Genomic DNA, 17,853 nt, shown 5'->3' on the forward strand with positions numbered 1-17,853 from the left:
TGACCTTGTGATCCGCCCGCCTCGGCCTCCCAAAGTGCTGGGATTACAAGCGTGAGCCACCGCGCCCGGCCGTTTTTATGTGGTTTTAAAAATATTTATTTAAATCTGTGGAGTTAGAAACCCAAAAGGGCAAATTTCCTGTGAAGGGGAAGGCATATTATAGTGACCAATTGTTGGAGTCCTACCCTGTGCCAGGTACTTTAACACTTTACATTAATTCTAATCTTTGCATAATTCTAATTCCCACAATATTCTTTCGAGATAGGTCTTATTGCCTGTATTTTACAAGTGAGGCTAAAAATTAAATGACTCACCCAAGGTCATGCATCTGAGAGAGGGACCCAACTAACTTATGCCCAGCTGTGTCCAACCCGAACCCTTTAACCCCACGATAACAAGGGGCCATTTCAAGAGACTTATCCCACTGAAGCTCGGATACTGTGACTTTTGAGTTACTTTTCTTTTCTGGTAAATTACCCCTGGCAAAGAACGCGAAGAGGAAGTATAAACGAAAGACCCTTTGAGATTAGCCTGCCAACTGAACAGCTACATTTGCCCGTGTGCAGATTTACATGGGTTTTGTGACGGCGTGAAATGAAGAACGTGCGGCTTCCATCAGGCCAAAACACTAGGTTAAAAAGCTGAGTTCAGGGTACGCGTTTATCGGAATCTTTCAGCTTCATTCTTTATCGGCTTAAGGTGTTTTCGTCTACCCCTTAATAAGGGGCGGGAAAGTGGGTAAGTGTGGCAGGGAAGGATACGTGGAAGAGTAAGGTTCTTCAGCCAAGGGCAGAGTAGGAGACCCTGCCGCCTGGCGCAGTTGCCAGGACAGCGCGGCCCGAGCAGCAACGGCAGAAGCCGCACCGCGTCCCGGCGGCGGCTGCGAGTCCCAGTGACGCATTGCAGGTACAAACCAGCCAATCAGAGGCCGGCTCAACGACCATCTAGGTACGCATCGCCGCCACGATGCTCCTCCGCGCCGCAAAGTAGCGCCCCTCAGGAGCCGCTCCACCGGCCTTTTAACGGCTCGCTGGGAATGAAACCCATTTACGTCATCCTTTCGCCCACTTTCCTTGATCTCTTGCCTCATCGACCAAATAACTGTGAAGAAAGGGGTCCCGAGAAGAGTTTGAGGGGAGGGGGTTGGCCGGGACTCGTTTGCGATGTTCCGTTATCTGGATGCAGCGGAGGGATCTGGCGGAGGGAGGTGTTTATGAGGCGCTGGGGGCGGAGGAGGCGAATTAGTCCGAGGGGAGAGAGCGAGCTGAGTGGTTGTGTGGTCGCGTCTCGGAAACCGGTAGCGCTTGCAGCATGGTGAGTGCATCGCTGAGCTGCCGGCGCTGGGCCTGTGGGGGGAAGAGACTGGAGCGAACTGACTAAAGAAAGGAAACTCGCCTCCCTTACACCTTCAAGGAGTGGTTTCTGCCAGAGGGATGGCGCGAAAGAGGCCAGGGATGCCCGCGACGGTTGTGTCGCAGGTGCTCCCCCACCCCCATTCTCCTGAGGGGGGCTTCCTCTAGTGAGTTGAGGGGCGGACGCACAGATCCCGAGGTGGCGAAGCTCCTCGGGGGCTTGGCTGGAGGAGGATGGGTCCGGGATGAGGGACAGCCCAGTGCACGGGAAGGAGAGAAAGTGAAGGAAGGGAGAGAGGGAGCGCAGAGAGCCTTCTGTCGGGCATCTGGAAAGGTCAAGCTGGGGCCGGATTCAATCCACCCAACCGACGGTTAGTGCGAGCGCCAGGAAGCGCCTTTGTCCGCTTGCGGCCGCCATGCGCCCAGGGGGCGGGAGGAGCGCGCGGGGCCCTGGGGCGAGCGCCGGCAACGCAGTTAGCCCGCGTACTCCGCGTGTCGGGATCCAGGGGGCGCGCGGGCGGGCGGCGCGCTGTGTGGGCCGAGCCCGCGCGGCGCAGGGAGCGGCCGGTGGGGGCGGGGCGGGGCGGGCTAGCGCCGCGCGGGACCCGGAGCCGCCGCCCCGCTCGGTCCCGCTTGAGCTCCAGCTGCTGTGCTGGCACCTGCAGGACTGCGGAGATCTCTGTGGCGCTGCGGGGCCGTTGGCGGGGATGGGCGGGGGAGGGGAGCTTCGACGGTTTCCCATCCCCCTCTGGCAACCCTAATCTTCCTGCTCCATCTGGGGCCCTGGGGCGTCTTCCACCACCCAGGCCGGATGCTTTAAAAAAGTTGCTTTTTAAAGTGTCTGTCTTTGAAAGAAATTAACTTTACCCCTGAAGTCTGGGGCGCATCCTCGCAATATACATCTTGTTAGGGAAAGTGTTCGGCTCCAGCTAGGGTTCTGCAAGGCGTTTCCTGTTCCCCGCTGGAGGGAAGCAAGCTCCGGAGTGACTGCCTTCTGAAAGTCGGTCTTGTAACAATTGGATGGATGCCTTTGAAGAGCCCCGTCTCTATTCTATTCTTGAAAACAGCGTGCAGCCCTAATATTCAAGAACCACGACCACATAAAAACATTGCTCCCCTTCTGCTGCTTTGAAAACGACCCCTAAATTCCGTGTAGAAGTTGCCAGGTCGTTTTGACGTACACTTCGTTTGTATGATGTCTGTCTGTCAAATACTGTGATGGAAGAGTGTATGCGGGGGAGGAGCAGGGAATTTTTTAAAGCATTTTCCGGTCACCTCAGACTGGGAGAGCATGTTCTTTCCTGGAGAAAAAAAAAAACCACCTAATGAGGGCGGAAATCTGTGATACTTACTTTGTGGTTCCTCCTGCCAAGTGGTTACAGCGATGGGTGTGTCCAGGAGGCAAGGTGACATCTTAAACAGGAGTTGGGGATCCTTGCCAACTGAAACCTCCAGCCTGTATGGGTGTGGGGAGAGGAGTTCACCTTAAATAAAACTAGCGTTCATTGACGTTTGATGCATTCGCTTCATCTTGATACTTCAAATATTATTCTGAATTTGAATGTGCTGGTTACATTTGCTTTAAGATGTAGTTATAGGCATATGTAATAAACATTACAAGTTGTGGAGTAAGCTTTTTTTTTCTTAAATAAATGAAGGATAAAGTTTTCTTTAATCAGTTTTGATAATTGAATCAGTAATCCGAATAGATTTTTCTTGGTAGAGTTGGTTATCTACGCATTTGTGGTCCCTTGCTCAGTGTTAAGCTTTTGTAGTTACTGTTTGCATCACCGGTGCTTTGGGGGTTTTCTGTTAAATTGACAGCTCTTACTATAAGAGACAAAGTCGAAAAAAATCTTAATAAAAATTGACAGATACCATTAGTAAATTTGAAAATTGCCTTCAGATAACTTCATAATTAGAGGACTGAGATTTTAAATTAAGAATCCAATTAAAAAAAAATTAGCCGGACTTAGTGGCCTGTGCGTGTAGTCCTGGCTACTCAATGGGCTGAGGCAGGAGGATCATCTTGGGCCCGGGAGTTGGAGACTGTAGTGAGCTATGATCACACCACTGCACTCCCTGGGCAACACTGTAGTGAGCTATGATCACACCACTGCACTCCCTGGGCAACAGAGTGAGACCCTGTCTCTCAAAAAATAAAAAAATTAGGACCCCAAGTTAAAGTATAAAAAATTTTATATGGAAGGAAAGTAAGATTGCTCATGTAACTCTTGAGTTTACATGTAGTCAACATATGCTCACCGAAAACGGGATTGCTTCAAGAGGACTGAGGCAAGGGTGATTAGGTAAGTAAAAGATGTAAAAAGGTAGAAAATGTTTGTCACTTGAGTCTAAATAATTGTTCTTATAAGTGCCAAGGCCTATTTCTGTTAGGCTCAGAAGATCAAAGGATTTGGCTCTTTTAAAATATAGAAAGCTCTAGCTTCAGCTAGAATTTAGGCCTTTAGTAATAGCCCTAATTTTTATGAAGCCATTTTGTTCCAGTGATCTTTTGGTGAGAGATGCTATGTAAGTACTATTCTTCAGAATTAGGTGTCTTTTTACCCTAATGAATAATTTAGATTGCTTTTGGTATAGGTAAAACAAATATGCTGGCCTCCATAATTGTAGAAAAAAACGTCACGTAGGAATCCTTTGTTGTATCAAAGTAGCACCTGATGGGAATGAACAGACAGGAATGGATGAAGGATAGCAGTTTGTGTTCCATTTCAAACCTATGGGCTCACATTTATTCAGATAAGAACACCACCTTTCACTAGATAAACTCCAATAGTATTCATGCATACTTTTGAATGGCATGTAGGAAATGTTTGATAGGTACATAATGTATTCACTTCAGGTCACTAATGTAATACAGGGTCGTGCTTCTTAGTGTTGACAGATTACCTATGGTTCTCCAAAATGAGCATTGTAGTACAGGAGGTCTAGGGAGGAACCTGAGAGTATACTAATGCCTAGGAACTTTCTCTGGAGTGGCAAGAGCAGTGGGAAGAATTACATCAATAGCTACAGAAATAAGGGAGTAAGAAAGAACAAGTCATCTCTCTAGTGAATTATTCTTCACTTTACTGAGATAAACATACATGTTAATAAGCTTGAGTTTTCCAAAAAGTATAATTCTTCTGGTTCTTCTAAGAAAATCGCACTCCATGGAAACAAGGAAGAACCAAATTTATTCGCCTTTGTAGCAGTTGGGAAAGTTAGTGCTAGGAAGACTTCTTGATTTATAGTAGACTTTGATCTGGATATTTCTGGTAAAAGTTTATTCTAAAACCTGAACTTTGGATAAGTAGTAAATACAAAAAGCTTCTCAACCTTCCAAGCAAAATTGAGAGCTTTCAGGTTACGTGAGTAATTTAGTCTCTTGGGTGCTTAGTTCATTCCTTGAAGCTCATTTTTGTGATCTCTCTTCCAAGATTGCATTTGCTTAGAGGTAGGGAGTTAGACAAGATGGTGACGGTCTGAGGTCCCTAAATTTAGACTTTACAAGCAAAATTGGACAGTGGTTCCTTAATTGCTAACATCCTCGTTTCTTCCTAAGGCCTCTCATGTTTCATATATGGTAGCCTTCCCAAAATCTCATCCCCCTTCCCCACCATGTAGAGAGAACAAACCTGTCTCCTTTCCTGTACAGAGTACAGGATCCTTCAGCTTTCACACAGGCTGCAGTGTCTGCCACACATTTAGTTCAACTTTTTTTTAGTCTTAAAGTGATGTCACCTGCTGCATCTGTCGCTGGGTTGCACCTTGTGAATTTGGTTTGCATAAATTTTCTCAGCTTAAAGTTAACATTGAATAGAGTAGGCTTACCATAAAGGGCTTAATAAATGCCATGCATGCCTACATTCTGTGTGGAAGTTGAGCTTGTCAGGTTGATATTTAACATTGTAGGTTCTTTGTTTAGTTAATTTATATAAAATAATGGTTACCATTTAACTCTTTAGGTTAGCTTTGTACATAGCATCTCACTTTGCACAACAACCCTGCAAGGTACGTATTGTTATTCTTGTGCTACAAATGAAGTTGACTGAGAGGATGAGTACCACATCCAAGGTCACACAGCTATTAAATGGCAGAGCTGGGATACTAGCCTGTGACTCAGAACTTGATGCTTTTCCCCCCACGCCATGCATGCCAGGTTGCCCTTCCTTTCAGGAATGATGGAAGTCCTGCAAAATGCAATAAACTGAAGTAACGTAGCTTCTATTAATACAAAGTAAATAACTGAGTATATTTACTGGATTTTAAACCTTAATCCTTGGGTAAACAATCTGTGACTGACTTCACACCAAATATTTGTTGGCGGAGGATTTGGACTTTAGGGATAAAAGTGGATACATGTTTTATTTTACAAACTCTGTATTTGAACCTAATTATTGGCTCTTCAATTTTAAGTTACCAGCTTTTTTTTTTTTTTTTAATGAATTTGATTTACATCGTGGTCAAATAAAAATTGTTGAGCAGGGAAAATAAACTACTTTCTGGATTCCTTCTCGAATTTTCTCATGTTGTGCCCTAGAGAAAATGTGAAGCCATTCCACATTAAGGTGTTACTTTTCCCAGGGGTGTGTTCATTTAAAAAGAATGAAGCCAGGCAATGTTTATTTTTCTTTTGCCTACAAATGAATGAATGGATTAATCATTGTACACTTGACTCCCCTGTTGGTAGGAATTTTAGATAGGAGGCTATTTCTTGTCTGTGCTTCTCAATACCCCATAAGCAGTTGCTTCATGGATGTATATACTAATAAGCAGTGAAAGAAAGTGCATGTTCAAAGAATACAACAAGGAGTCTGGATATTTTGCAATCATCTTTATATATTACGGTGCTCTGAATTAAAAGCTGAGTTACTGGGTATGTCTGACACCTTAGTGCTTTATCTTGGTTCTACTAATTTTGTCTGCCCCACTCCCACTTAACCTAGCCTCATTCCTTAGCTGTAAGATAGGGGATAATACCATTATAAGGTTATTATTAAGATTGAATAAGGATAAAATTGAGGCCGGGCGCGGTGCCTCAAGCCTGTAATCCCAGCAATTTGGGAGGCCGAGGTGGGCGGATCACGAGGTCAGGAGATCGAGACCATCCTGGCTAACACGGTGAAACCCCGTCTCTACTAAAAATACAAAAAATTAGCCGGGTGTGTTGGCGGGCGCCTGTAGGCCCAGCTACTTGGGAGGCTGAGGCTGGAGAATGGCGTGAACCCGGGAGGCGGAGCTTGCAGTGAGCCGAGATTGCGCCACTGCACTCCAGCCTGGGGGACAGAGAAAGACCGCATCTCAAAAAAAAAAAAACCAAAACAAAAAAAAGGATAAAATTTATAATGGGTTTTAGCAAATGGCAGAAAATATTTTCTGAAGAAAACCAAGTGCTATTAAAAAAAAATCACAAGCCTTGGGCTTACTTTGGGATTTTAAAAACCAAGAGAAAATGGATGGCTGAACTTTCAAACATTTGGTAAATATTATAGTATTGTAGTTCAGAGCTCTGGATTCTTTGCATTTTGCCTGCTGGGTGAGAAGGAATAAAAGCTTGTTGTGCCTTTTTTTTTTTTAATCACTTTAATTTCAAAACAATGTTTAACCATTTGTGGGAGTAATTTTCATTTTGTGATCCTGAAGCATTTTGATTCAGTGGGAATTTCTGGTGATTTATATCTGGAATAGAAGTGAGCTTAAGTTTAGCTATTCTAACATTGAAAAAGGAAGCAATGTTTCCATTGGATTCTAAAGTATACTTTCAAAAATATTCTGAAGTATTTGTATATCTTAAACTTGGAGTTAAGACAGCTTAGCTTTGAAGATAAACCAGATGTGTGCATTTTCTACCCAGATGTGTTTGTTGCTGGACTAAATGAAACAGTACATAGTAATCCTTGAAAGGTTTTAAACTTGTTTCTGTAACTGCTAATCTACATACTCTCAAGTCACTAACCTACCTCTTTGATCTCTTTGTAGGCTGACCAACTGACTGAAGAGCAGATTGCAGGTGAGAAATACTCAGCTAGGTTGTACCCATTAGATTGTTATTATAAATTGAATAGCCAATGTCAGGATAAGAGACTTGTATGAAATAACTGACTTTGGTATATGTCATGGATACTAACATATGGGTATAATATAATACAGTAATTCAACCTGCTTTGGCAAGTGGGATTGTAAACTTGCTGATGGAAGATGTGCGGGGCTAATTGTAATTAAAGACATGTATTTTAGTCTGCGTGGATATACTTTGGAGCCTTGTGGTGTAGTGGTGGTCTTTGTTTTGTTTTCTGAAGACTACCTTAGTATAGAACAGGAATTCTGGGCTAGCTGACACTCTAGAAAAGGAGGCCAAGAAGTAACGAAGGCAACTTGAAATGGAGAATCAAAAAAGGAACATTGAATTTACCCTTGTTAAAATTAGCTAACATTTTAACCCAAGAATTGCATATATAATCAATCAGGGAATAACCATTTCTCAAGTGAAAAAATTTAAGAAGTTGGCATTCTATTTTATAAATGTCACTGTAGCACTATGGATTTTTCTCTTAAAAAGCAGTGACAGCTGTTGAAATGAAGCTGCTTAAATTTTGTCCCTTTTAGTTTGCTATGGAAGTATGCAAAATTATTACATAAAACCTGATGTCATGTTCTCTTTATGCCATGCCATAGAACATTAATACTTTTGATTTATCCTTATACTTGAGATGGCTGGTTAATGTCAATGTTGGGGAAACTCCCCCCCTCCCCCCCCCCCGCCCCTTGCTGGAGTTGTTTTTTTTGTTTTGTTTTTATTGTAGTGTTGAAATGCTTTGCAAACTATTCCTTTGTTTTCATTTGAGACTTTTATTAGCACGAGCACCAAGCAGTTTATTTGCCAGTTTTCACAGTAAGCAGGAAGGGTTTGATAAGAGCTCAAAAGCACTTGAGCACTTTTTCTAATGCTGGAGAAAACTGAGAAGCCCAGTTGGAACTATATAGCCCATTTAAAGCAAGCTCCCCACTTCCCATAAGCATATAGAAATTTGGGGGATACCAGAATTATACTAGTCACCTCAAATACTATTTGATAGGACTGTAGGTAGAAAGCTATTATTATTAAAGACAAATTTAAGCAGGTTTTATTTTTACTTATTGTGTAATTTGACTTAAACTTAGTTTTTACTTTCTGAGGTTGGTAAATTACATGTATTGAATGTTATGAACAAAAAGCAGACAGTTTTGGGAATAATTTTTTTTGTTGAGTTAACACTGTTTTAAAGGTATCACCTATTTGATCTCATGTCTCCTCAAAAAAAAAAACAAAACAAAACAAAAAAAAAACAGACTGGGCCTGATGGCTGGTAATCTTATCACTTTGGGAGGCTGAGGCAGCAGGATGACTTGAGCCCAGGAGTTTGAGACCAGCCTGGGCAACATAGTGAGACTCCATCTCTACAAAGTAAATGTATCATCAAAATGTTTTTCTGAAGTAGTTTTTTTAATAAATATACTGTCTCCTTCCCAAACTATCTCAGGCTATCTAATACTTCACTCTTAAACTCTGACCTTCTCTAATACATTTCTCAATATTCCCAGTCAGGTAGTGGCACCTACTGTATGCAGTACAGCATGTTCACTTTAGGGTAGAAAACGTGTTAGTCAGTGTGCCTATTGCATAGTTGATGGTCTGCTCTCCTAAACACACAACTCTTTAAAAAGAAAGTTTGTTGGCCAGGCGCAGTGGCTCACGTCTGTAATTCCAGCACTTTGGGAGGCCGAGGTGGATCACTTGAGGTCAGGAGTTCGTGACCAGCCTGGCCAATGTGGTAAAACCCCGTCTCTCCTAAAAATACAAAAATTAGCCAGGCGTGGTGGCGTGTGCCTGTAATCCCAGCTACTCAGGAGGCTGAGGCAGGAGAATCACTTGAACCTGGGAGGCAGAGGTTGCAGTGAGGCGAGATCGTGCCCCTGCACTCCAGCCTGGGCAACAGCGAGACTTCGTCTCAAAAAAAAAAAAAGTTTGTGTCTATTGAATATAAGAGGATCCCTATCCCTCTTCAGTGATTGATAGCATTTTTATTTTAAAATTTTTTTTTGAGACAGTTTCACTCTTGTTGCCCTGGCTGGAATGCAATGGCGTAACCTCCGTCTCCCGGGTTCAAGCAATTCTGCTTCAGCCTCCCGAGTAGCTGGGATTAGAGGCATGCACCACCTGGCTATTTTTGTATTTTTAGTAGAGATGGGGTTTCTCCATGTTGGTCAGGCTGGTCTCAAACTCGCAACCTCAGGTGATCCACCCGCCTCGGCCTCCCAAAGTGCTGGGATTACAGGTGTGAGCCACCATGCCCGGCCTGATAGAATTCTTATAAAGAATACTTGTGGTTCATCAAAACCGTGACATTCAGGACCTGTTCTCTTTATTGTCTTTAAGTTAAATCCTGTCTTTTCTTGGCTTTCATCATAAAATTAGGTTTCCAGTGGGAGTAGAGGGAAAAAAATCTGTTCTTAGGTTCTCTTCTTACTCCACCTTTTCCTAGACCACAGATTTCTTTAAAGCCATTCCTTGGACCTCCAGGTTTCAGTTAAGATTTAGGGCACAGGAACCAAAACTTTTATGCTACTAAAATAAAAATCATGTGCAGTCAGGGACCTTTTTGTTCTACTTTGTAGGACCAGTACCTGCTACATAGTAATCATTGAATATTTCTTGAGTAAATGTTATTCTCAATGAGTGTGTAACATAAAGTTCTAGGGCACTACTATCCTAAGATTTCTGCCTATTCTCCAAGTCCCTTCCTCCCAAATTTGGTATATTTCAGTGTTTACCTTTGAGATGAAGGCAATTTTTTAATCTGGTAAATTGTAATTGTTGGTGGCTGGGCATGGTGGCGCCTGTCTAATCCCAACACTTTTGGAGGCTGAGGCAGTGGAATTGCTTGAGCCCTGGAGTTCAAGACCAGTCTGGGCAACACAGCAAGACCCTGTCTCAAAAAAAAAAAAAAAAGAAAAAAAAATTTTTTTTTTAATTTGTTAAGTGCTGGTGACCACCAACATCCTTGTTTAGATGAAGTTACTAAATTTTTTGAGACAGAGCTTCACTCTCTTGCCCAGGCTGGAATGCAGTAGCATGATCTTGGCTCACTGCAACCTTTGCTGTCCAACTTCAAGCGATTCTCCTGGCTCAGTCTCCCAAGTAGCTGGGATTACAGGCGCGCACCACCACTCCCGGCTAGTTTTTGTATTTTTAGGAGAGATGGGGTTTCACCATGTTGGCCAGGCTGGTCTTGAATTGAACTCCTGATGTCAGGTGATCCGCTTACCTCGACCTTCCAAAGTGTTGGGATTATAGGCATGAGCCACTGCACCCGGCCTAAAATTTTTTATATTACTTGGTTGTATAGAGCATTCCAGTCTAGTCTGACATCACTAACAAGTTCATTTTGTTGATAACTCTGCCATGATGTCATTAGTTGTTGCTGTTTTGACTTTTGGAAGACTGATAGGAAAAATGTACAGTATTGATAGGAAAAATGTACAGTATTTTTTTCCTTAAGAAGTCTGTACCTAAACTTTCATTAAATTTTCAAGGTCCAAATTTGTTTGATAAAAATAATAATATTACTCAATGTATAGCAACAATTGCATGAAGTGCCAAGAGTTCCATCCAGTACATGATCTTTAAGGGATTATTAAGTTCAGAATTTTGTGAAGAAATAGAAGTTAATAAACAGTCATTTGATTTGTTTTGTAATTGTCTTGTGATAACCTATTTTAATAAAATTTTTAAAACATGTTATTTTAATAAAATTATATGTTTAGGTAATAAACTAATTAGGGAAGGGCCTTGGGGTTGCTAATGAATAAATAAAACTTGAGTAATAGATTTTTCTGGAAGTTTCAATTTGGTCAGCTAAAATGGATTTTGGTAGTTTCCTTATACCTATCAATTACGTAGAAGATAGCTGTTCTGTGGCATTCAGGACCTGTTTTCTTTATTGTGTGTTTAGGTTTTGACTCTTCGATTAATTTCAAGTCGTTCCCTGGGAGTTACTGTTTAGAATTATATGCTTGTATACATAAAGATTGTGCTAGTTTTGAAGTACAGGTAAACTGTAAAGGCAGGTGAATTAAAATTTTACTTTGGGGTTTATTATTTTGAGTTTTTACAGGTATTTTTTACTCTTTAGTATAAAAATACAAGTAGAAATTTGGAATAAACCTTGACCTTTAAAAGAAATGTTATTTGTTCCTTTCTTGAATGAATAACAAATGGTATTAGCATAGATACAGTTTTATTTTCTGCATTTTACTTATTCTAGCAAACATTTTAAGTGTTAACTAGATTTTTAAATTTCCTGAAAGTTATACATAATCTTACACTATGCATCTTCCAGTATTTAGCTTTTTGTTATAATAGAAAGGTGATTACTGCTAATTAAACATTGGGAATTTAGGCACCTAATGGTGGTGGTAAAAGATACCCATAGCAGAGAATGTAATATAAACAAATACCTCAAAGTCTTAATTTTCTTGTAACCTATATTAGGTGAAAGGTGCAATGTGTCTGAACTCCAATGTATGTATTTCTAGATATTTCTACATTCTGTTTAAAAACAGTAAAATTGAAATGTCTTTATCAATTGTGCTATTTATAGGTGGAGACTCCCTGATCTATTTTTGTCATTAGGTTGGTCTAGGTTAGCACTGTATACTATTTTCATAAAATCAATTAGTGTGGTACGAACCTTCTGATTGGTATTAGGTGAGTTCCTCTACAAACCAGTAATATTTAAATAAGAAAGAATGCAGTTAGGAGGCAATTGTAATAGCCCCGGCAAAGGATGATGGAGCCTTGAACCAAAATACTGGTTGTAGAGATGGAGGAAAAATCAGGCAGTATTTAAATGATAGAATTGGAGACTTGTTGACAGATTTCAGACTGAAAGAGTTAAAAGTGGCTCTTGGGCTTTTGCTAGTATCTTTAGGGGTTGCTTGGGAGTATAGAATTCATTTTCATGTTTTGCTTGTGATCAGCCAGGGGAGCTATATCCTGTAGACAGCCAGAAATAAAGATATTTATTGAGCGAGATGGGTAGACTAAAGATATCTTGGTTGTAAGTGGGTATAGATAAAGTGGCCAAGGAGTGGAAAAATTGGTCACATCTAGACATAAGAGACAGGAGTAAGAGCCTTTGGTAGTATGTGGTAGGTAGGAGGAAAATCAAAGTACTGTTATGAAGGCCAAGAGAAGTTTTGAGAGTTTTTCCATGCAGTTTTGGATGCTGCAAGAAAATGAGATAGTCTTTATCTTGACATTTATTAAGTATTTATTTGTTGGACATAGTTCTAAGTGTTTTACACATACTAATTTTTTTTGGGGGGATGACCAGGTGAATACCCCTTGTGGGCATGGTATACTGTGTCACCCCACTTACTGGGCACATTTATGTCATTTCACAGAAATGAGGAAGCTGAGGCAGAAAGGTTTAGTAACTTGTCCAGATTGCATTGCCAGAAGAAGGAACAGAGCTAGGAAATTCTAACCCAGTAGTCAAATTACAAAATCTCATTTTAATTTTTATGCCATATGGCTTCACACTGAAACATACTTCATGGATTGGGTGACTGACTAGTGGTCATTGGTAAACTCAGCATTTTCAGGTGAGTTGGAGCGGTGTGTCATTTTAAAATAGTGGATTGTTTGGAGATAGGAAATTGGTATGAGTAGTAGTGCCTTCTAAAATTCGGGAAGGGATAAGGGCAAGCACTTAAAATATAACTAAGGTTTCAGTTTAGTTTTAGGCTAAGCGAAGTGAAGATACTTAGGTGTTAATGGGCAAATTAGTGGAAGAATAGTTGAGTCCAGGGAAGAGGTAATATGGAATGAAACTGGAAGGTGTATGCGAATTGGAGTAGGGAGAAGCAGACAGGGAATAAATTGGCCTTGGACTGTAAAGAAGGTACACCATTTCTTAAACGTGTCACATAAACATTCTCAAATGTATGCCTATGTTGGGAAAGCTTAATGGCCCCATGAATTTGGAAACTTTCTGTATTCGTTTGCTGATAGGGTCTAATATCTTCTGGAAAATGACTTACTTGGAAAATACTAGCTGTATTATTTACTCATTGGTATAACTTTGCAGTATCAAAGTTAGTCTGCTTTAGTTTCTTTCTCTTTTTGGAGACAAGTCTCACTCTGTTGCCCAAGCTGGCTGGAGTGCAGTGGCGTGATCTCGGCTCACTGCAACCTCCGCCTCGGGTTCAAGCAGTTCTCCTGCCGCAGCCTCCCAAGTAGCTGGGACTACAGGCGCACGCCACCACACCCAGCTAGGGGTGTGTGTGTGTGTTTTAGTAGAGATGGGGTTTCACCGTGTTTCTCAGGGGTGTGTGTGTGTTTTAGTAGAGACGGGGTTTCATCGTGTTTCTCAGGCTGGTCTGGAACTCCTGAGCTCAGGCAGTCCGTCCACCTTGGCCTCCCAAAGTGCTAGGATTACAGGTGTGAGCCACTGCACCTGGCCTGTTTTAGTTTCTTTATCTGTAAATGGTGAATGAAGCCAGGTAGTCTGGAGTGTTGCACCAGCAGGAGGTTTCCATGTAATCTAGTGATGTATTAGAAGGAACATATAGCCAGGCACAGTGCCTCATGCCCTGTAATCCCAGCACTTTGGGAGGCAGAGGCAGGCGGATCACCTGAGGTTGGGAGTTCGAGGCCAGCCTGACCAACGTGGAGAAACCCCGTCTCTACTAAAAATAGAAAATTAGCTGGGCGTGGTGGTGCATGCCTGTAATTCCAGCTACTTGGGAGGCTGAGGCAGGAGAATTGCTTGATCCTGGGAGGTGGAGGTTGCGGCGGGCCGAGATTGCACCATTGCACTCCAGCCTGGGCAACAAGAGCGAAACTCCGTCTCAAAAAAAAAAAAAAAAAAAAAAAAAAAAAAAGCAAGAAGGAACATACTATCACAACAAGATCTTAAGGAATAATCAGTTTCACTATATAAGGTTGGGGTTTTAATATTCCAAAGAAAGCTCAAAATGATCTTTGTTCTCAGTGACATATATTTAGCGAAAACTGGACATTTCATATCTTGATCAGCCCATTGTTATAGACTGTTTATACATAGTCCCTTCTCCTGCATTACTAGAAAGGGAAAGTAGCCTGTTTTAATTTAGTAGGTGATTGATTTAGACATAATGGCTAATTCTAAACACAGTATACAGAAACAGTTTAATTACTCTGTAGAAATACATATTTGGTTACCAATAGTCTTATTTTTGTTTTGTGAGTGTAGGTTAGGTCTGTAATTTTGAATTATGTTCCACAGAGCAGCTTCAGTGACAGATAGAGGAGCCAGTCATTTGGGGATTTGGTTCTTTTCCTCTGTAAACCTAGGAAAATTTTATTTAGATCAGCATGAAAGTACAGTGGTATGATTGGCCAAAGATATATTTGAAATATTATCATAAGGTATCATAAAGATTGGTTAATCTTTAGGAATCAAAGTCACATTTCAGTTGCTACCTCCATTGGTATTTTTCCATTTAAAGTTTTTGGGTTTTTCTGAGACATGGGGTCTTAGAGTTTGGCCAGGCTGAAGTGCAGTGGCTGTTCACTGGCACGATCCCACCACGGAGTAAGCTTTAAGAGTTAATACATTTCATTCAGGTTACATTTTATTATTAATCTGTGTATTTGGATTGTGGTCTTTCTTTCAAACAGAATTCAAAGAAGCTTTTTCGCTATTTGACAAAGATGGTGATGGAACTATAACAACAAAGGAATTGGGAACTGTTATGAGGTCTCTTGGGCAGAATCCCACAGAAGCAGAGTTACAGGACATGATTAATGAAGTAGATGCTGATGGTAAGTCTTTAATTTTGGGGGGTGGGAGGGGTTGAAGAAGTGATACTTACATTCTGCTTTGATGTTTCAACTAAACCATTTCAGGTAATGGCACAATTGACTTCCCTGAATTTCTGACAATGATGGCAAGAAAAATGAAAGACACAGACAGTGAAGAAGAAATTAGAGAAGCATTCCGTGTGTTTGATAAGGTGGGTCAAGGACTGGATATGTTAAATTTTGAGGATGAAATGAAGATACCAGGACTCATGAAGACTTTTTTTTTTTTTGATGATTTACCAACGTATTTTAATTATCAAGCAAAAGCTTTTTAAGAATTCAGTATAGATTTTCTAATATATGTATTGCATTCATCTTGTCAAAGGAGGTGTCACTTGACTTGGGACTAGGAAATAGTAATTTCAATATAGGACATTTTGCTTGGCTCTTAATGATATTTGTAGGTCAACTGTGTAGATTTGTATGCATTTCTAAAGTATGTTTTTCCCCCAATGTGAAATTTAGTAGTAAACTTAATAAATTTCCATTCCAACTCTCAAGTCTAATTTTACTCAGAAACTATACTAAATTTTTTGCTAGGATGGCAATGGCTATATTAGTGCTGCAGAACTTCGCCATGTGATGACAAACCTTGGAGAGAAGTTAACAGATGAAGAAGTTGATGAAATGATCAGGGAAGCAGATATTGATGGTGATGGTCAAGTAAACTATGAAGGTAAATCTTTCACTCTCATCACCTCATTCTTCACTTTGATTTTTAAGATAAGAGGTGCTTGTTAGGTAACTGATCGAAATTAGTGACCCTTCCCCCCAAATTAGGATGCTAAAACAGTTACTTATATTTAACCTTCTTAAAATTCAGAGTGTTGTCTACAGAGTAGGTAACATTGCTCTGACTTGAGAACTTAATTTAGAAATACTTACTATCAGGTTCTACCCCTACACCTGGAATCAGCATTTTAATAGGATTCTTGGGTGATTCATATATAAAGTTTGAGAAGCACTGTTCAGTGTTTGTGTTGGATTGTGGAACAATGTGGAAAGCAAACTTATTATGAGTTTCCTAAAATGAAATTAATGTGACTTTCTTTCCCCGCACTGTATTATCTTTTTTCTTTAATTGGCTTTAGTCTGAAACTGCAGTTTACATGTGCTTCAAAAGTATCGTATCTATTAACTTTAAGATGGCCATATCAGGAAGCAAGGCATTTAGAAATTGAAGGATTTTCAGTAAAACTTTGTATGTTTTTCATGATGTAACTACTTAACTTAGAAAAGAGCATAAAATTTAATGTTATAAAAATTAAACCTAGCCCATAGCACTGAATTTAGAATATTGTCTTGTAATCCAGCAGACTTAAAATTCAAGTCTAAACTAAGATAGAGCCAAGAATGCTCTTTTTATATTGGCCTATCTGAAGCGTTAATTTGGCTCTTATTAATAATCCTGAATAGTTATGGTTAATGAAGTTCCAGCCTGGGCAATAAACTAGCTTCCCTCTGTACTTAATGTTAATTCTGAGGAAAGAGAGGAATGGAAGGACTACTCAGTAATTGAGTAAATGTGATTTTTTTTTTTTGTCTTTTGCTATTGACTCAAATTTTTTGTGTACTTCTTGTTTTTCAGAGTTTGTACAAATGATGACAGCAAAGTGAAGACCTTGTACAGAATGTGTTAAATTTCTTGTACAAAATTGTTTATTTGCCTTTTCTTTGTTTGTAACTTATCTGTAAACGGTTTCTCCCTACTGTCAAAAAAATATGCATGTATAGTAATTAGGACTTCATTCCTCCATGTTTTCTTCCCTTATCTTACTGTCATTGTCCTAAAACCTTATTTTAGAAAATTGATCAAGTAACATGTTGCATGTGGCTTACTCTGGATATATCTAAGCCCTTCTGCACATCTAAACTTAGATGGAGTTGGTCAAATGAGGGAACATCTGGGTTATGCCTTTTTTAAAGTAGTTTTCTTTAGGAACTGTCAGCATGTTGTTGTTGAAGTGTGGAGTTGTAACTCTGCGTGGACTATGGACAGTCAACAATATGTACTTAAAAGTTGCACTATTGCAAAACGGGTGTATTATCCAGGTACTCGTACACTATTTTTTTGTACTGCTGGTCCTGTACCAGAAACATTTTCTTTTATTGTTACTTGCTTTTTAAACTTTGTTTAGCCACTTAAAATCTGCTTATGGCACAATTTGCCTCAAAATCCATTCCAAGTTGTATATTTGTTTTCCAATAAAAAAATTACAATTTACCCAATGGTTGCTCTGCATCTGAGTCATTTAACTGTTGAAGTCTAATAATTTTGAAAATAAAATATGGCATTGGTTTCTGCTTGGTACTAGATAATTTTTTCTTGTATGGGGAAGCATATGGAGATGGGTGGCAGAAATAGTGAAGGGAAAAGGAGAAAAGGATTGGAAAAGTGAGAAAAGAGAGAGAGAAGCACAGAAAATAAGAGGAACAAAATAAGGGGTGTAACTAAGGAGAGATTGAAGAAGAAGGCCAAAAAGATGGGGATCTATGGGGGTTGGCTTAGTGTAGTCACCTTTTGGGGGTCACCATCATGTGTGCCCACAACATTCCTCCACCACTATGCCTGTCGTATTGTGCTACTGTGTTAGACCCAGAACACCTGTG

General features: G+C 40.4%; 1 protein-coding gene across 1 annotated transcript; it reads left to right on the forward strand.

The window, feature by feature from the left end:
• Positions 1-1,205: 1,205 nt before the first annotated feature.
• CALM2 (calmodulin 2) lies at positions 1,206-17,472 on the forward strand. The gene is made up of 6 exons (XM_003262822.3): positions 1,206-1,314; positions 7,335-7,365; positions 15,061-15,204; positions 15,289-15,395; positions 15,784-15,919; positions 16,832-17,472. The coding sequence occupies exons 1-6, from the start codon at positions 1,312-1,314 to the stop codon at positions 16,858-16,860; spliced, it is 450 nt and encodes a 149-aa protein (XP_003262870.1). The 5' UTR covers positions 1,206-1,311; the 3' UTR covers positions 16,861-17,472.
• The last annotated feature ends 381 nt before the right edge of the window (positions 17,473-17,853 follow it).

This window comes from Nomascus leucogenys, chromosome 19 (assembly GCF_006542625.1).
Source record: "Nomascus leucogenys isolate Asia chromosome 19, Asia_NLE_v1, whole genome shotgun sequence".
Taxonomy (NCBI): domain Eukaryota; kingdom Metazoa; phylum Chordata; class Mammalia; order Primates; family Hylobatidae; genus Nomascus; species Nomascus leucogenys.